Genomic DNA, 19337 nt, shown 5'->3' on the forward strand with positions numbered 1-19337 from the left:
ACTTGTATATCCAATTGTCAATCCAAGAGGTAATTTCTGGATGACTCTAACAACCCTGACCTTTGGGAATATGTGTGTCTAAATTTTTGAACATGAAAAACATAAGTTATTATCAAGTGTCCAACAATTTGGAGGTCACTGTGGTGTAATGGATATGGTGTCCGCCTAGCGACCGGAAGGTCACGGGTTCGATCCCCACAGTGGGAGAGTTCTTTAGATCTTCCCCAAAGACACCAAGTACTGGTTCTAGGCCCAGGAAACAGACTCGAGAGTGTTTATATAAGCTTTCGATGCAATCGAGCTAAAATAAATAGGTTTAAATTAACAATTTGGAGTACAGCAATTACAGTAATTGATTTGTCTGGACTTAAAAGAAGAATACCTTTTTTGGCGTGTATAATATTTTCGAGAAACTTTTTTGGTCTGTAATTGATGTTTCTTTTACATGGGACTTTATCACAGATTGGGGCAATTTTTTTAATGACTTATATCTTAACATTTAACAATTTCACATTTTGGTAAATTAACAAAAAAAAAATTGTTTCTTATTCGCAAATTTTTGTTGTAGTTTATATGATATTTATGAGGAAACAGTCATACTGATCAATTACCATGCTCTAAATTTGATATCCTTTATATGCATTTTTTGACAATTAAAAAACCTGAAAATTATAAAGCATTGCAGCGAAATGATTGAATAATTTGCAGAGTTCTGTTGTTGTCGTAATATTTTGTGACACTACGAGGATTGCCTATATAAATTATAAAAAACATCATGCATTGTATGAGCATGGATATGGTCAAGTGGTCTAAGCGTAAGACTTTTACTCAAGGGGTAAGTGGTTTCAGCCCAGTTTAGGGTTACTTTTTTTTTCTTTCTTTAATTTTATTCTTGTTTTTACAGGAGCTTTTTAGATCCAATGTTTACATTAATCAATATAAATTTAATGACAAACTTCAATACATGCCAAAATCTGTAAAAAGGTCCCTTTAAACATTGAAAATGTAGAACTTATTTATAATAACAAGAATAAAATTTACTATAGAAAGAAGGAGAAAAATGTGTTCCCATTTGGGCCTGGAATAATTGTCTTACGATTTTACCTTAATAACTTGGCCATCTGGACCATTATAGTTCAGACTCATTTGATGCTTTAAATAAATGTGTCTTGTTCTGAGAAAACTGGGCATAATGCATGTGCGTAAAGTGTTGTCCCAGATTAGCCTGTGCAGTCCGCACAGGTTAATCAGGGATGACACTTTCCGCTTTTATGGTATTTTTAGTTTCAAGGAAGTCCCTCCTTACCGAAAATCAAGTTGAGGCTGAAAGTGTCATCCCTGATTAGCCTGTGCTAACTGGGTAGTTCCTGTAATTTATTAAGGTGCCAATGCATTACTGTTTTCCCCTATTTTGCAGCTGTACCAGATTTACGAGCGGAGATTCCACCAACTCGGAACTATTTTGCAGCTGCTTTTGAAGAACCAGAAAGAACTCCACCCACCAAGAAACGTCATCGTCATAAAAATAAGATGTTTTCTGATCGCAAGAAACTGACCTTGGGGAAAGGTCGCATTAATGTCTGTGTAATCAAGGGAGATCTTACACAGGAAAAGGTATTTACTGCTATGGTTACTGTATTCCTTATGTTGATGCAATAGATGATTTGTTTTTCTTTGAAATATTAACTTCATTTCATGAACAACATTTTTATAAGAATTCTTTTATAAATGAGTCTCTCACTGTGAAAACGAGTCTTAATGCAGTTATGTAAAGTTTTGTTCCCGATAAGCCTGTTAGCACTTGCTAATCAGGGATGACACTTTCTACTTGTTTTGTAAAGGAAGTCTCTTCTTTGCACAAATCCAGTTGAGTCGGAATGTGTTGTCCCTGATTAGACTGTACAGTGGGACAACACTTCACACACTTGCAATAAGCCACAATTTTTCCGAACTTGGAAAACATTAAACAGTTCACCAGGATGCAGTCTAGCTGCAAATACAAAACAACATAATGTTGTTATCCCCCGCCATGGGCAGAGGGATATTGTTTTGGCGTTGTCAGTCCATCTTTCTGTCCGTCCGGAGCCATATCTTGGAAGTGCTTTGGCGGATTTCATTGAAACTTGGTATGAGTATATATATGGATAAGGGGATGATGCATGCCAAATGGCATTGTACACAATCTGTTAATAAGAGAGTTATGGCCCTTTGTATCTTGAAAAAATGCTTTTTTGAGTGTCAAATATAACATTTTTGTGTCCAGAAGCATATTGGCGGGGGATATCATTTCATCAAATTTGCTTGTTTTTTTAATTACAGGATTCTAAATCTCAATAATGTCAAATGTAAAAAAGTGAAACTTCAGGTGCACAAGCAAAAGAAAAAACTTACTAAAACATTTGGTCTTTTATTTATGGCAACAAACCAATTACCAAAAAGTGCAACACTGCACAAATGTAGGAGAGGCAACCAACAAAAACTTGGCAAAGGTTAAAAGTTTTTTTTAATTATTAAAGCTAGAATAAATAAAAAAGAAAAACTTATCGTTATGAGCAGGTTGATGTAATAGTATTTACTGCTTTAAACTGTATAATTATGTGCAGGTAGATGTGATAGTATGTACTGCTAGCAACTGTATTATTTTGTGCAGGTGGATGTGATAGTATGTACTGCTAGCAACTGTATCATAGTGTGCAGGTGGACAGTGCTCCAGCTAGGCCTAGATTGAAGGGTGCCCCGCCCTGCCCTCCTGAACCTATGCCCTGCCCTTCCTAGGGCCCCCCCCCTGCCTTAATTTTTTTTATTTTTTTTATTTTTTACATATGATGATTAATAAATCTCTTATTACAATACATTGTAATAAATTTATTCCTCATTGTAGACATTATATTTAAATTGTTTAATAATAATGGGAATAATATATTCTAACAATTATGAATAACATATAAATTAACATGCAAGAGGAAGCATTCCAGAAACGCCCGCGTGCTCGAAAGTGCCCTTTTGACAAAAAAGCCCCCCCCCTGCCCTTTTCAAATCCTAGCTGGAGCACTGGGTGGATGTAATAGTATGTACTGCTAACAACTGTATCATAGTGTGCAGGTGGATGTGATAGTATGTATTATAAGTCCCCTACGGGTTTCACCGGAGTGGACTTCTGGTTTTCTATCCGTCCGTCCGTCCATCAGTCTGTCACACTTTTCTGGATCCTGCGATAACTCTAAAAGTTCTAAGGCCACGACTTTTTTTTTTATTGGTTTACAAAAATTATTTTGAAAATGGTCCATCGGGCGGTCGAAAAAAAAAAAAAAAAAAACATCATTGGAAAATTAAGTTATTACTAATAACATCAGAACAAAGACATCATATCTTTTATAACCTTAACACAGAGACGAAAAATCAAAATATGCAATGAAAGACATCTATATCTTCAAATGAAATGAGTCACCTAAAAGCACCTTTTGTAACATCAGGATATTTTAAACACTCCATTAAATGACATGCGTTCTTCTCCCATTAAAACGAAAAACTGCGCTTAATTTCCGTAATTCGATGCGCACCATTACGCAATGCGATGCCCGTTGCATAAATCTCATATAAGATAAACTACTCATACACAAAGTATGTGTTTGCTCTTATTCGATTTATGACATCGCCCATGCAAAAAATCGAGGTAGATCGATCCCCGCGTCGTCGCGGTAATGTTTGTTAAAGTTGTTGTTGTCATGAAAACTCGTTGATTTACAACGCAAAACGTCTTATTTGAACTGACGCGAATTAATACAATCATATTTGTCAACTTGGCTTTTGCTTTATTTTGATAATTTAATCCGAAGTTTAATGTTAGCAAGTGTTTTGACTGGAATTGTAAACAAGGAGCCAGTTAAAGTCTTCCGAAAATGTGCAGTCTGTGTGAATTGACAGTTTGACGTCATCAAAGGAAAGCCGCTTGCTTTCTCAAGCAATAAAGCGACAAATTTCGCGCCGACAAAATTGGCTTCCTTTGTCTAGCAATCAACATGCCGAACCAATCGTGCGTTTGTTTCTCAGTTGCAATGCTCCAATTTAATAATAGCACGTGCATAGCTCCGCCTTCGAATCTTTTGCAGAGAACGGAGGCGGAGTTTAACGGTTAATTGAGCTAGTATTTTACGCAAGTTGAGTTCCGATTTGCCGAAATTACTCGGCCCTAAGCATTAAAACGACAAATACATTTATCAATGATTTTCCGAGATATACCGATTTGTTCCGATTTCCAAACTTTCTGTACAGTTCCTTTAAACTATGGCGGACGTGTTAACAAAATTCCTAAACACATATATTGTAAATAATGGCAGTGTTTTATTGGATTATTTATACTAATTATCAAATTGCACGGTAATACTTTTTTTTATCTACTAGAATATCGGGTTTGTTTTATATAATAAACATGTTAAACAATATAGTTGCGTCACAGACTCGGAAATAAATTATGATGCGGTCGACATTTTACTGACGCTAATTTTCCTATTGTCTGTAAATAAATAAATTTTGAGAAGTGCCCATAAAAGGACTGGTACATACTGTGTCACATTGAAAATATCCCGATCTCTGCAATATATGTGAACCAATCGTTGATTGTACTTACTTGATTTTATTCGCAACAGTACTCAAACCGGATCGTTTTTTTCTCGGTTCGCTCGTTTTTCAGTGCGGTCGGGAATAAAATATATAAAAAAAAGACGATTTTCCGATTTTATTTTTTTTCCCATTTTCCAAAAATTAGGGTCGGCGGTTTTGTAAACCAAGAAATATAAAAGTCGTGGCCTAAATATTTTTTCATGAAACTTGGAATATGGATAGATGGGAATATGGACATTATGCACATCATTTCATTTTGTTCCTACGTCAAAAATTGTGGTTGCTATGGCAACAAATAGACTATAAATACTGCTGAAAATGGTTGCTGGTTCTGGTTGCAATATGGACATTATGCACGTCATTTAATTTTGTTCCTATGTCAACAATTCTGGTTGCTATGGCAACAAATAGACTACAAATAATGCTGAAAATGGTGGTTTTCTGGATCCTGCGATAACTTTAAAAGTTCTGAATATTTTTTCATGAAACTTGGAACATGGATAGATGGCAATATGGACATTATGCACGTCATTTCATTTTGTTCCTACATCTAAAATTATGGTTGCTACGGCAACAAATAGACTAGAAATACTGCTGAAATGGTGTTTTTCTGGATCCTGCGATAACTTTAAAAGTTCTTAATATTTTTTCATGAAACTTGGAACATGGATAGATGGCAATATTGACATTATGCACATAATTTCATTTTGTTCCTACGTAAAAATTGTGGTTGCTATGGCAACAAATAGACTATAAATACTGCTGAAAATGGTGTTTTTTTTCTGGATCCTGCGATAACTTTAAAAGTTCTGATAATTTTTCATGAAACTTGAAACATGGATAGATGGCAATATGGACATTATGCGCGTCATTTCATTTTGTTCCTCCGTCAAAATTTCTGGTTGCTATGGCCACAAATAGACTAAATACTGCTGAAAATGGTGTTTTTTTCTGGATCCTGCGATAACTTTAAAAGCTCTGAATATTTTTTCACGAAACTTGAAATATGGATAGATGGCAATATGGACATTATGCACGTAATTTAATTTTGTTCCTATGTTAATAATTCTGGTTGCTATGGCAACAAATAGACTACAAATAATGCTGAAAATGGTGGTTTTCTGGATCCTGCGATAACTTTAAAAGTTTTAAATATTTTTTTCATGAAACTTGGAACATGGATAGATGGCAATATGGACATTATGCATGTCATTTCATTTTGTTCCTCTGTCTAAAATTATGGTTGCTACGGCAACAAATAGACTAGAAATACTGCTGAAATGGTGTTTTTCTGGATCCTGCGATAATTAAAAGTTCTTAATATTTTTTCATGAAACTTGAAACATGGATAGATAGCAATATTGACATTATGCACGTCATTTCATTTTGTTCCTACGTCAAAAATTCTGGTTGCTATGGCAACAAATAAAAAAAATATTCTGACACTGGTGGAATTTCTAACAATGGTGGAGCCGGTAGGGTACTTTTATTGCTTGGCAATAGTCTTGTTATACCTCACTTTTATTCACAATGCTTAACTCCCATAGGCCATCGTGACATAGAAATACAGTCAGACCCAGCGGGAAAAAATTTACTGTCCAAAAAATACTGTCGCCCGCTACCTTAGCAATCATGTGCAGAATGACGTCACTTTGATTGTCTGCCCACTGTTTATGAATGAAGACAACGTCATTTGATTTTCATTGTTGTGGTGACGTCACGTTTTTGCTGTAAAGTGGAGGACGTTCGGTTTATATAATTCTTATTTATAATCTTTAAATTGCGGATTATTTATTGATGAAATCGTGTTAGAATTGAAATAATCGACGTTTGAAATAATAACATTGAAGAAAATTGTTTGAAGTTAATACTATCTTTCTGATAGACATAGAAAACACTTTAAGAGACATACTCAATACTGTTTAACTATTGAATTTTTATGCTCCCCCAAAATTTTTGGGGGGAGCATATAGTCGCCGCTTCGTCTGTTCGTGTGTGTGTGTCCGTCCGTCCGTGCACAATTTTTGTCCGGGCTATTTCTCAGCAATTAATGACCGGAATTCAATTTTATTTCGTTAATTAGAACGAATACGGTAGTTAACTGAGATAGTACATCCGCTACTCATATGCATCAGTGTGCTTCCGCTTTTCGCAAAGTAAACTGATATCAAACGTGGTTTCATAAAATCGTGTAATTTGTCGATATAATTTGTAATAATTCATTGTTGTTTTTTAAATAAAAAAATTATTAGACATTTATTGATATTATTCGAAGGTGACAACGTAGTTGCGCCGCGGAAACCCCAAAATTAGTTTGCACGTGGTGCAAACATTGGTTGTTGCCAATATGGCCGACGAAACCATGAGTAGTAGTTCTCGTGGAGAACCACGCGGAGAACCATAGAGAAAAGTTTTTGAGGGGAAAGCTCCGGCTAAGAAAACATCGACTGTGTTGGACACACCGTCTAACACACCGTCTAACACAAACAATGATCTAAATAATAACATTATTATGGAGTGTTTGAAAAACATTCAACAGTCCCAAACGGCTCTCTTAAATAGAATTGAAGCCATTGAAAATTGCAGTTATGAGTACGATTGTGGTAATTATTTTGACAACAAAGAAATTGACAATTTTGACGAGGCGGGGTCGTCTCGTAAACGAAGTTTAGAGCCGGAAGAAAGTGAAAAGTCCAGTAATTTCGCCAGTTTGGCAAAGAAATTTAAACCCACTGATGTCTGTGGTAACGGCATTGACGAATATTTGACGTCACTGATTTATTCAGAAAAGGAATGCACGAGGAACTGTATGAAAAAACAGTAAAGGATGAAAATTGCCCACGTCCAGGCAATTGTGATGGCTTGATGGTTGCCAAAATGAATAAACTAGTGTGGGATGTCATGTTTCCACAGACTAGGAGCAATGACAAGAAAATGCAACAAATTGCAACATCTTTAGTGAAGGCAGGCATATTTTTGACAAAAACTAAGACCATGTTAGTGGCCAATGAACAGGATAAGTCTGAAACAGAAAGGGAAAAACAAATTTTGGACAGTTGCAATGATGCGTTGGCTCTCATGGGGCATGCAGACTACCAGGTGAATATGAGGAGGCGAGATATGTTGCGCCCAGAACTAAAACGAGAGTATTCTCATTTGTGTACACACTCCCTTCCAGTTACAAAGGAGCTTTTTGGTGATGACATTTCCAAAACAGCTAGAGAAATCGAGTACTCGGCTAAGATCGGTTTTAAAATGTCTGGAAAGTATGGACGAGGCAATTACATGTACAGGGGTAGACCTAGATTACGATGCCGGAATAGAGGCTAAGGGCAAATGAGAGCACGTGGACAGAGTCCTTTGGCTTACGCCTACCCTTCACAAGGGCCATTCAAGTATGGACAGGATCCAAAAATCCTGCCTGGGAGAGGAGGGGTCAAATACAGAACTTAAACGAGGCAAGTGAAATTTTTTTAGCTGGTGGATTAGCCAATTTTGTTTCAGAATGGCAAAACTTAACATCAGATAAAAAAGTATTGGATATAATAGAAAATTGTCATATTGATTTGTAGACAATCTCAAACCATGTCGACCTTATTTGCAAAATTGGAAATATAATGATCAGGAGTCTTTGATAATTGATGCAGAAATACAAAAACTCCTGAGTCAAGATGTAATAAGGCTTGTGGATTTTGATCAAAAACAATTTTTGTCCCCAATATTTCCCAGATTTAAGAAAAACAATGAGTATAGATTAATACTCAATCTTAAAGATTTGAATGCAGTCATTCCTTATCGTCATTTTAAGATGGACACTTTTGAAAACACTCTCACTTTGATAACCAAAGATATGTACATGGCATCCGTTGACATACGTCATGCATATTATTCAATTTTAATGGCTGAGGAACATCAGTTATATTTAAGGTTTCAATGGAGAAATAACACTTATCAATTTTGTGGTTGTCAAAATGGAATTTCACACAGACCTCTGTGGTTTACAAAAATTATGAAGCCAGTGTATGCCACTCTACGTAATGCAGGAAATATTTCCTCTGGGTTTATAGATGATAGTTTGCTTGCAGGGAAAACAAAACAGCAATGCTTAGATAACATAAAAGATACTGTCGAATTAATGACAAAGCTAGGTTTTATGATAAACCATGAGAAATCTGTAATGATACCTTTAAAAATTATAACCTTTTTGGGTCATGTTATTGATTCAGAGAGAATGATTGTGTATTTGCCAGAGGACAAAAAAGATTTTATAAAAGCAGAATGTACAAGATTGTTAAAACTGAGTTAAACATTAATTCGAGAGGTTGCTAAAGTGATTGGCTTAATGGTTTCCTCTTTTTCTGGCACTGAATATGGGAAGTTGCATTATCGTAACCTTGAGAGAGAAAAAATTAAGTCACTAAAAAGAAGTATGACGCTAATATGCATATAAGTTCTTGCATGAAACTAGATCTCAAATGGTGGGAAACGCATATTTTGTCTGAATGCAGAAAGATAGATAAAGGTAACCCCGATGTTGTTATTCAGACTGATTCTAGCACTCAAGGTTGGGGATATAGTTTTAATAATCAAACAGGTGGTGGTCGATGGTCAAGAGAGGAATTGAATTCTCATATTAATGTTTTTCTCTCAAGACGCTGAAAAACAGTGTTCAACATTTGCATCATGGTTAAAATACTGTCCGAGTCATCAACTGCAGTGTGTTATGTAACAAATATGGGTGGATGCAAGTCCTTTGTATGCGATATTGTTGCAAAAGATGTATGGAATTTTTGTATCCTTCACGGAATATGGTTATCCATAGCACATATACCAGGGAAATTGAATGAAGCTGATAGGCCGTCACGAGAATTTAATGACAAATTAGAATGGGAAATGAGTAATCAAGTTTTTCAGAACATTTGGACATTGTGGGGTAAACCTACAATAGATTTGTTTGCATCAAGATTTAATCACAAGTTGGACAAGTATTGTTCATTTAAGCCTGATCCCAATGCACAATATGTTGATGCGTTTTCTTTTGATTGGGGTGAATTTTCAAAATGTTAAATTTTTCCCCCTTTCAGTCTGATCAGTCGCTGCATTGGAAAGATCCAGAGGGACAACGCATGGGCAGTCATAATTGTGCCAATGTGGCCGACACAGACGTGGTTCCCAGGACTATTGAGCATTCTTGTTGACCAACCACGCATTCTGACGAAAGCAAAAACTGTGATAACAATGCCACTCACAGGTCTAGAACATCCACTGTGGAGAAAGATGGCTATGGTCGCCTGTCTTGTATCGGGAATTCATTCAGAAATCGAGGACTTTCACCAAAATCTACCAGCATACTCATTGCTTCTTGGCGTCAATCAACCAGAAACGACTTCAAATCATACATATCAAAATGGTTATCTTTCTGTAAGAAATGGCAAATCAGTGAAATTTCTCTTACTTTAAACAATGTCATAGAGTATCTGACAGACTTATATGAAAAAGGACACAGTTACAGTTCAATCAATGTGGCTAGGAGCAGTTTATCCTCCTTGGGAATCTCGTTTGAGTCACATACAGCTGGTTCTCACCCATTGGTGGTCAGGTTTCTGAAGGGTGTTTTCAATATAAAACCACCAAAATCAAGATATTCATCTATTTGGGATGTAAATGTTGTTTTGTCATATTTGCGTACATTAAGTTCAGTTAAGAACATATCATTAAAGGACTTGACTTTGAAAATTGTAATGTTAATGGCTCTTACCAATGCAGCACGTGTTGATACTGTACATAAGTTACTAGTTACAAATGTTCAGAAGATGAAGTCCGAGTTCATTGTTCAAATTGGAGGTCTCCTTAAGCAAAGCAGACCTGGTTGTACATATTTAAGCTTATCTTTCAAAGCTTTCCCGCCAGATAGGCGTTTGTGTATATATTTTGCCTTAAAAGAATATCTAGCAAGAACTAGACAGATTCGAGACAAAAATAATGCAAAATTACTGATAAGTTATGTTAAACCCCATCAGGCAGTTACAAAGGACACTGTCGCCAGATGGATTAAAACTGTGATGATAAGATCAGAGATAGATGTAAAGGTTTATGGACCTCACAGTGTTCGTTCTGCGGCCACATCCAAAGCAAATGAGAAGTGTGTTCCAATTCATGAAATTTTACAAACTGCTGGATGGTCAAATGCAGGGACCTTTGCTAAGTTTTACAAGAAGCCTATTCAGACCAAAGATGGCTTTGCAATGACTGTTCTTGGGTCATAACAGGTAATGTTCTCATATCTTTCTTGGAGCTTTGAAGTCTCAGTTAACTACCGTATTGGTTTTAATTAACAAAATAAAATTTTAAAATTAAACGAGACTTACCGTGATGTTGAAGTTTAATTGTAATTTTATGAGTTAATAGTAGAAGGAGGGAGTTAACTGCCACCCTTCCACCCAGCTTTAACTTCACGGTAAATATGTGGAATATTTGATTCAATGCAGTTTATATACTCTGTGTTCAAGAAAGATTTGAGAACTCTTTGAATACTGATGCGCATGCGTAGCGGATGTACTATCTCAGTTAACTCCCTCCTTCTACTATTTAACTCATAAAATTACAATTAAACTTCAACTTCACGGTAAGTCTTGTTTAATTTTAAAATTAAACTTAAGGGGAAGCTTAACTACCAAGAGGAGATGTGCATATTATCAGCCGGTTCTGGTTGGATGATTTTTCACAGAGTTATGGCCTTTTGAAATTTTCTATAAACTGTACATATATGTAGTGCAATTCTTGTCCCCCCAACTACTTTTCCTTTTATCTGAATATATAGTGCAATATTGTGACAAAAAAACAACTTTGGGGAGCATCAACCGTCTCGGACGGTTTCTTGTTATTTTCTGTGATAAGAAATTGACTGTGTTAACCAGTGTACTTTTATTATTGTTATCAAAATATTAATGGTTGTTTATTGCTGAAATTAAATACAATTATCGAATATTAAAATTGTTCATGGTTCATATAAATTGTTCGTCTGAATAGTTTTTTCGGAATAATACAATAAATATAACATGTCTGACAGGGTGACATTAAGTTTGTCAACTTTCGGAAAAATACTGTCAACCGAGGCTTCATTTCCTCAAGTATCAACTGTATCATCTTTATCATAATTATGTGTGTGGATGTGATAATATGTACTGCGAACAACTGTATCATTATGTGCAGCTGGATGTGATAATATGTATTGCGAACAACTGTATCACTATGTGCTGGTGGATGTGATAGTATGTACTGCGAACAACTGTATCATTATGTGCAGGTGGATGTGATAGTATGTACTGCGAACAACTGTATCATTATGTGCAGGTGGATGTGATAGTATGTACTGCGAACAACTGTATCATTATGTACAGGTGGATGTGATAATATGTACTGCGAACAACTATATCACGTGCAGGTGGATGTGATAGTATGTACTGCGTACAACTGTATCATTATGTGCAGGTTGATGTGATAGTATGTACTGCAAACTACTGTATCATTATGTGCAGGTGGATGTGATAGTATGTATGGCTTACAGCTTTATAATTATGTGCAGGTAGATTAGATAGTATATAGATCTAACAACTATATCAATATTTGCAGGTGAATGTGCTATTATTCACTGCTAACAACTGTATCTTTATGTGCAGGTAGTTGTGATAATTTGTACACCTAACAACTGTCATTATGGGCAGGTAGATATGATAGTAACAACAGCTAACAACTGTATCATTATGCACAGGTTTATGTGATAGTATGTCAAGCTAACACCTTTATTATTATGTGCAGGTGGATGTGATAGTATGTACTGCTAACACCTGTATTATTATGTACATATAGATGTGATAGTATGTATGGCTAACAACTTTATCATTATATTGTGGTGAATGTTGTAGTATATACAACTGTATCATGTGAAGGTGGATGTGATAGTATGTACAGCTTACACCTGTTTCATTATTTACAGGTGGATGTTTTAGTTTGTAGGGCTTACAACTATATATTATTAAATTACGGTGTATATGACTGCTTCAATATGTGCAGGTAGATGTTAAAATATTTATGGTTTTCAACTTAATCATTATGTTCAGGTGTATGTGATAGTAGGTATGGCTTACAAATCTGTCATTATGTGCAGACTGATATTATAGTATGAACTGCTAACAACTGAGTCATTAGATGCTTGTGATTGTGCTAGCATGTATCACTAACAACTGCATTATTATGTGCAGGTTGATGTGATTATAGTATATACGACTAACAACTGTTTCCTGTGCAAGTGGATGTGATAGTATGTATGGATAACAACTTGATCATTATGTGCAGATGGATGTGATAGTATGTATGGATCACAACTGTATCCTTATGTACAGGTGGATTTGATAGTATGTTCGGCTTACAACAGTATCATTATATGCAAGAAGATGTGATAGTATGTACGGATAATAATTGTATCATTATAATAAGATAGATGTTATAGTATGTAATGATAACAACTGTATCATTATATGTTCAGGTAGATGTGATAGTATGAACCTTTAACAATCGTATCATTATGTGCAGGTGAATGTGATGGTATATTCAGCTAGCAACTGCGTTATTTTATGCAGGTTGATGTGATAGCATGAACTGTTAACAACTGTTTAATTATGATCATGTGCTTTTGATAGTATGTACAGCTAACAAAATGGTGTCATTATGTTCAGGTGGATGTAATAGTATGTACTGCCAACAAGCCTCTTGACCTCAGTAAAGGTCGCGCCTCGAGGACCATTTTAGAGGCAGCTGGAGACGGCATGGCAGATGAGGTAAAGGCTTCGTACCCAGATGGTATCGATTATGGGGAGGTTGCTGTTGTAAGCTCTGGGAATCTAGCCTGCAAGAAAGTGTACTTTGTTGCCCTGCCCGTGGCTGGGACCGGGGTGTTAGATGATAACAAGGTGAGAACAAATACTTCAGGGGAAGAAAATAATACCTGTTTTTTCTTAGTTTTTACACTTTTTATTACGTTTTGTATACAAATTAAAGGGACTTGTTATAAATTTAAGAATTGTTTGTAATTTGTCATTAAATACTTTATATTGATTAATGTAAACATGGGAAATAATGAGCTCCATTTTAAAACAAAAATATAATTAACGAAAACAGAAGAAAAGGTTATCTAACCTGGGCTTGAACCTCTGACCTCTTGTTTCCTTTAACAACACAACTATCTGGGTTAATACCTCTCATTTAGCATTTAATACTTTATCTAAGTTGTCCACTTAATGCAGAATAGAACGAAAATAACAGATGCACTTAAAATTATTTAATTGTTTTGTGTTTGTTACTCTTTTATAATTTTGTTATTTTCTAATTATTACATTTACTCTTAAATGAAATTGCACTTTCAATATGAGTCTAATTCTCCTAAGTGTTATTTGACTTCCTGGTGTACAGTGTTCTTTTTTTTAATATTTGAAAATTGTAATTACGCCAATATCTGAACAAGTCTCTTAAAGAAATTGTTTAATTAAACATAGGAAGATTCCTAATATAAAATACTTTTTTGGGCTGCCTAGGTATGGATAGGGTGTAGGTTACTGTGAGTAAAATAAGGATTCTGCTTGTCAAAAAAGGTTCACATGAAAATAAGCTATCACAATGATACTTTATTACTTATTTCTAAGATACCTTATTTCACCACTTATTGGGATTGTATGTGTTACTATATTTTTCTGATCAAGCATTCTATAATTAGGTTTAAATTAAATTTGATGTTTGTTTTTAGCTCTACTGGCCATAGGTCAGAAAAGATTATGGGATGGCATGGTGTCCGTCTGTCTGTCTGTGTGTGTGTGTGTTAGACTTTCTCTTGTTTATCTGATAAAGTCCACATTTTTCATCCAATTCTTTTCAAACTTATTCAGTGTGTTGATATTAATGAGGACTCGAACCCTATTTAAAATGGGTTACATCAGAGTAAAAAGACCAGAATTATCTCCCCTTGAATTTGACAAAATTGTGAAATAAGGCTTGTTTACGCAATAAAGTCCACAGTTTTCATCCAATCATTTCCCAACTTGCACAGTGTCTTTATCTGAATGATGAGTAAAACCCTATTGAAAATGAGCAATATCGGAGTTATAATTCCAGAATTATCTCCCCTTGAATTTGAGAAAAAAATGAAGATCTTTAACATTTTGCCATAACTTTTACAATATTGAAGATAGCAACTTCATATTTGGTATGATGTGTATTTCATTAAGCTGCACATTTTGAGTGGTGAAAGGTCAAGGTCAAGGTCATCTTTCAAGGTCAAAGGTAAAAAAAATGAAAATCTTTAACATTTTGCCATAACTTTTGCAATATTGAAGATAGCACCTTCATATTTGGCATGCATGTGTATCTCATGGAGCTGCACATTTTGAGTGGTGAAAGGTCAAGAGCAAGGTCATCCTTCAAGGTCAAAGGTAAAAAAAAAAAAAAAAAAAAAATCAAAGCAGCGCAGAAGGGGACATAGTGTTTCTGACAAACACATTTCTGGTTTGTTTACATATAAAGTTCTATCCTTTTGAATCTTCAACGGATGTTTTATATCATCAAGGGCCAGAACCCCATTGAGAGTGAAGAAAATTTGTCCAACTTATTGTTGAAAAGGAGCCATTTGAAGTTTAAATTTTACGTTTCTTCTTGTTTATGCGATGAATTTCCCATTTTGGGTCTTACTCAGATTGTTCATACTATCGAGGGCTTGAGCCCTATTGATTCTAGCCAGTAGAGCGATTCAGGCCCTCATGGGCCTCTTGTTTTTTTTTAAAACAAGTTTTTATTAAGATTAACAAGATTTCTATATATCTTTAAGCTGTTGGCCATGTTATTTTATTCTCAGATGCTTCACAACACTGTGACCATGTGTCTAGAAATGGCAGATCAAAGCAGGTTCGAATCCTTGTCCATCCCCGCACTGGGCACGGGCCTTCTGAAGTACACCACTGCAATGGTTGCCATGGAAACAATACAGAGTGTAGAAGACTTCAGCAACAGTAACCCTGGCACCAGCGTCAAATATGTCAATGTTGTTGTGTACTATCAAGATGACGACTCCTTTACGGTAATTTAATATGAGACAAACAATATCGTAAAATTAGAGATGTTGTTATTATTTAAAATAATTAATAATTTCATAATTTTAAGCAGGTTAGAAAGCATATGACTTGACGTTGAATACTGAACCAATAAATTTAGATTGTCTTAAAATTAAAGTTGTGGTGATGATAACAGTCATTGCTTATATTGGCTTTATACATCTTAACAGCTCTATTATTTGTAAGTGTTGTGTTTAAAACAATAACATAAATAAGGAAATATAATATATTATAAATGAAAGATTGTAATGTTCTCACAATCTTATGAGCATATGTTCATGTTAACTGATATTGTTTTAGTATTTCTGTAGTCAATTCAGTCATTTTGTGACAAGAACAATTTCTGTCTTAAAATAGCAAAATTTTAGTTGAGTTGATCTATCACTCCTTTTTAATTCACTTATCACCACAGTCTACAGGTAAATGGAAAATAGATCATCAGAGCCACTTAAAAAACCTTTCCTTAGTTTTGTGATTTACAGTATTTCACAAAGATGATTTCTAAATCTATATTGATCAGACAATATAATTAAATAAAAAATATTGTAAAAACATGTTACATTTGCATATTTAACCAGGTTTTCCGAAGGAAAAAACTGGTTATTAGATTGGCGAATGCGGGCGGGCTGGCTGGCGGGCTGGCTGGCTGGCTGGCGGGCTGGCGGGCTGGCGGAATAAGCTTGTCCGGGCCATAACTATGTCGTTCATTGTCAGATTTTAAAATTATTTGGCACATTTGTTCACCATCATTGGACGGTGTGTCGCGCGAAATAATTACGTCGATATCTCCAAGGTCAAGGTCACACTTTGAGTTCAAAGGTCAAAAATGGCCATAAATGAGCTTGTCCGAGCCATAACTATGTCGTTCATCGTCAGATTTTAAAATCATTTGGCACATTTGTTCACCATCATTGGACGGTGTGTCGCGCGAAATAATTACGTCGATATCTCCAAGGTCAAGGTCACACTTTGAGTTCAAAGGTCGAAAATGGCCATAAATGAGCTTGTCCTGGCCATAACTATGTCATTCATTGTGAGATTTTAAAATCATTTGGCACATTTGTTCACCATCATGGGACTGTGTGTCCCACGAAAGAATCACGTCAATATCTCCAATGTCAAGGTCGCCACGACTAAAAATAGATTTAAAAAAAAAAAAAAACTTACAAAGGGGGTTAATTTTTTTTGGTCATTTCAAAAGTTCAGTTTGAGTTTTCTCCCTTTATCAGATTTTTTTTTCACAATGAAAACCTGGTTTTGTGACAATTTTGTCCCTTGTTTAATTTCTAAAACACTGAACATGTTTTGGCCATAGTCTTCTTCAGTAGTACTAATGTAAACATAAACGCAGGAAGTGATGTCAAAGTCCTACAATGAGGTAACATAGTTTTCCAGAAAATGTATGATTGTAACACATAATATAACACTACACAAAGATGAATCAGATTTGATACAACAGCCTATTAGGACTTATAAATATTTTTGTTTAACTGATCAGATCTTAATTCACCTCCGTTCAGTACCAGTTGTTATACATGTATTTCAGGCTTTTGAGGAGGAAGCACGTGGTCGCGCTGGACGACCAATAAACCACAATGGGGTTGTGTCTTCATCTGGGCCCGTATTACCCCCGAGGGCATATGCAGGGGTCAGGTCTATCATGAGGGGTACGCTGTAATCTTTTTTGGGGGGCATATGAACTTACTTATTGGCAGAATTTCTTTCTTCCCTCACTGATTTGGGAACATAAACTTTCTTTAATAGAAACAGTTTTTTTTTGTTTTGGGTCATTTTCGACTCTCGATACTGCTCTAGTTGTTTTTTTCTAAAATTGCATCATAATAACTAAAAGAATTTGCATATATTTTTAGTTTTTAATATAACTCAAGAATAATATTTAGACATTAAAAACAAACACTTGCGTTTAAATAAACAGAAGTTGAATAAACAAATCATTACTATTGACAAAGTAAAATCAACTTATTATTTAAGAAATAGTAATCTCCACTGAGGTCCCTATGGCATTATAATGACCAGCCAGGCAGCCACAAACTGTATATGGACCAAAGCCGTAGTCTGAGGTCCATATACAGTATGTGGCTGCCTGGCTGGTCACTATAATGCCATAGGGACCAAAGTAGAGTTTAATATTTCTTATATTACACCAAAGAGCCTCTTTACCATTGTACAGTGTGTGTTGTACGATTGTTTATGGTTTAAAAGAGATAAATTGAAGAATTTCGCTGGAATAATGACATCATTTCATTAAAAAATGACGTCATTTTACAGTAAAACAGTGCAAATTTAGTGGTGTGTAACCCCGAACGGTCCATATACAAAAAATATTGACCGGTCCATATACTATTAGGTTCCTCTATCGCATTTTACAGACTGAAACCGGTCATATAGATATAGAAGGACCAATATCTCTAAGGCGTAATATTACATAATATATTTGGTCTGATATGCAATTTCGAATGTTAATACTAGCATTGGTGAATATTTTGTAACAACTGTGAGGAAATTTAATAGCAATTCAAATATTCAAGCAGAATAACCATGTAAAGAAATTATCAGGTGTATTAAATATCCGCTAAACAAGAAGGACAGTTGTCAGTGAATGGCATAAGTAAGTTTACTTAGAACTGGTTACTACTGAACAAGAAGGGCAGGGACTGGCACCGGTATGTGAACTGAGCGCTGATAACAGCTTAGATTGGATAAGCATGTCCACGAAATGTGAACAGATTAATTGGATGCTGTGACTGTAAAACTGTTAAATAAAACAAACGAAATACAATAAGTTGTTGATGCGTAATTTGGTTGAATAAAGACACACACATCTTGAAGAACTGACCGTTGAAATTAATTCTGCAATTTAACACGACGCTTTCCAGTCAAACAGATATGTCAAGTAAACAAAGATACTTATGAGACTCCCATACGGGCAATCCTGTAAGAAACAACTAGTATTTCTAATGTTCTCTGACTGGTGTTTTAGCTTCTACTCTACATAAAATACACAACCAGTATGTACAATATGTACGAAAACTCTCATATGTAATTGGCGAACAATTAAGTAAAACATTTCCAAGTGTCAACTTAATGTAAGTCACAATTGTGGGTGGTATGTAAACAATTAACATTTAAGATGTATCTGAAGAGCTTTCATGGATGTCCACATGCGTAACATAGACATTTGAACAAGAGTTTATCGTTATGATAATGACCATCCATCGGTTCAGAGTGATATTAACAAGAAATAAAACACGTTTGTTAATTGTGAGTATAATCCACATGCGTGTCTAACAAAGAACGTATTGATACTGTCTCTCAGTTACAACAATAATCAGATAGATTAAAAGTTTTATAATCAATGCAAATACTGTTAATACAACAACCCATAAATAGTTTTTGAATGGTACAATTTTGATGCTTATCTATTATGAGAAAAAGCAGGAACTTTGATATGTATAAGAATTGCTATGGAAAGGAACGTTTAAACTTAAACAATTATGTTGACTTTCTGAATTCAAGATTAGACCCTTATATGTGCGCTGT

General features: G+C 35.2%; 1 protein-coding gene across 2 annotated transcripts in view; it reads left to right on the forward strand.

Annotated features, from left to right (window-relative positions):
- Positions 1–19337, forward strand: part of LOC127877776 (uncharacterized) — a 48404-nt gene that overhangs the window by 16424 nt on the left and 12643 nt on the right. For both annotated transcript variants that reach the window (XM_052424008.1, XM_052424007.1), the window contains 4 exons: positions 1418–1614; positions 13356–13589; positions 15521–15742; positions 17323–17443. In XM_052424008.1, the coding sequence (XP_052279968.1) occupies positions 1531–1614; positions 13356–13589; positions 15521–15742; positions 17323–17443 (661 nt within the window). In that variant the 5' untranslated portion in view covers positions 1418–1530. The remainder of the gene's footprint in view (positions 1–1417; positions 1615–13355; positions 13590–15520; positions 15743–17322; positions 17444–19337) is intronic.

The sequence above is a fragment of the Dreissena polymorpha genome, chromosome 4 (assembly GCF_020536995.1).
Source record: "Dreissena polymorpha isolate Duluth1 chromosome 4, UMN_Dpol_1.0, whole genome shotgun sequence".
In the NCBI taxonomy this organism is placed as follows: Eukaryota; Metazoa; Mollusca; class Bivalvia; order Myida; family Dreissenidae; genus Dreissena; species Dreissena polymorpha.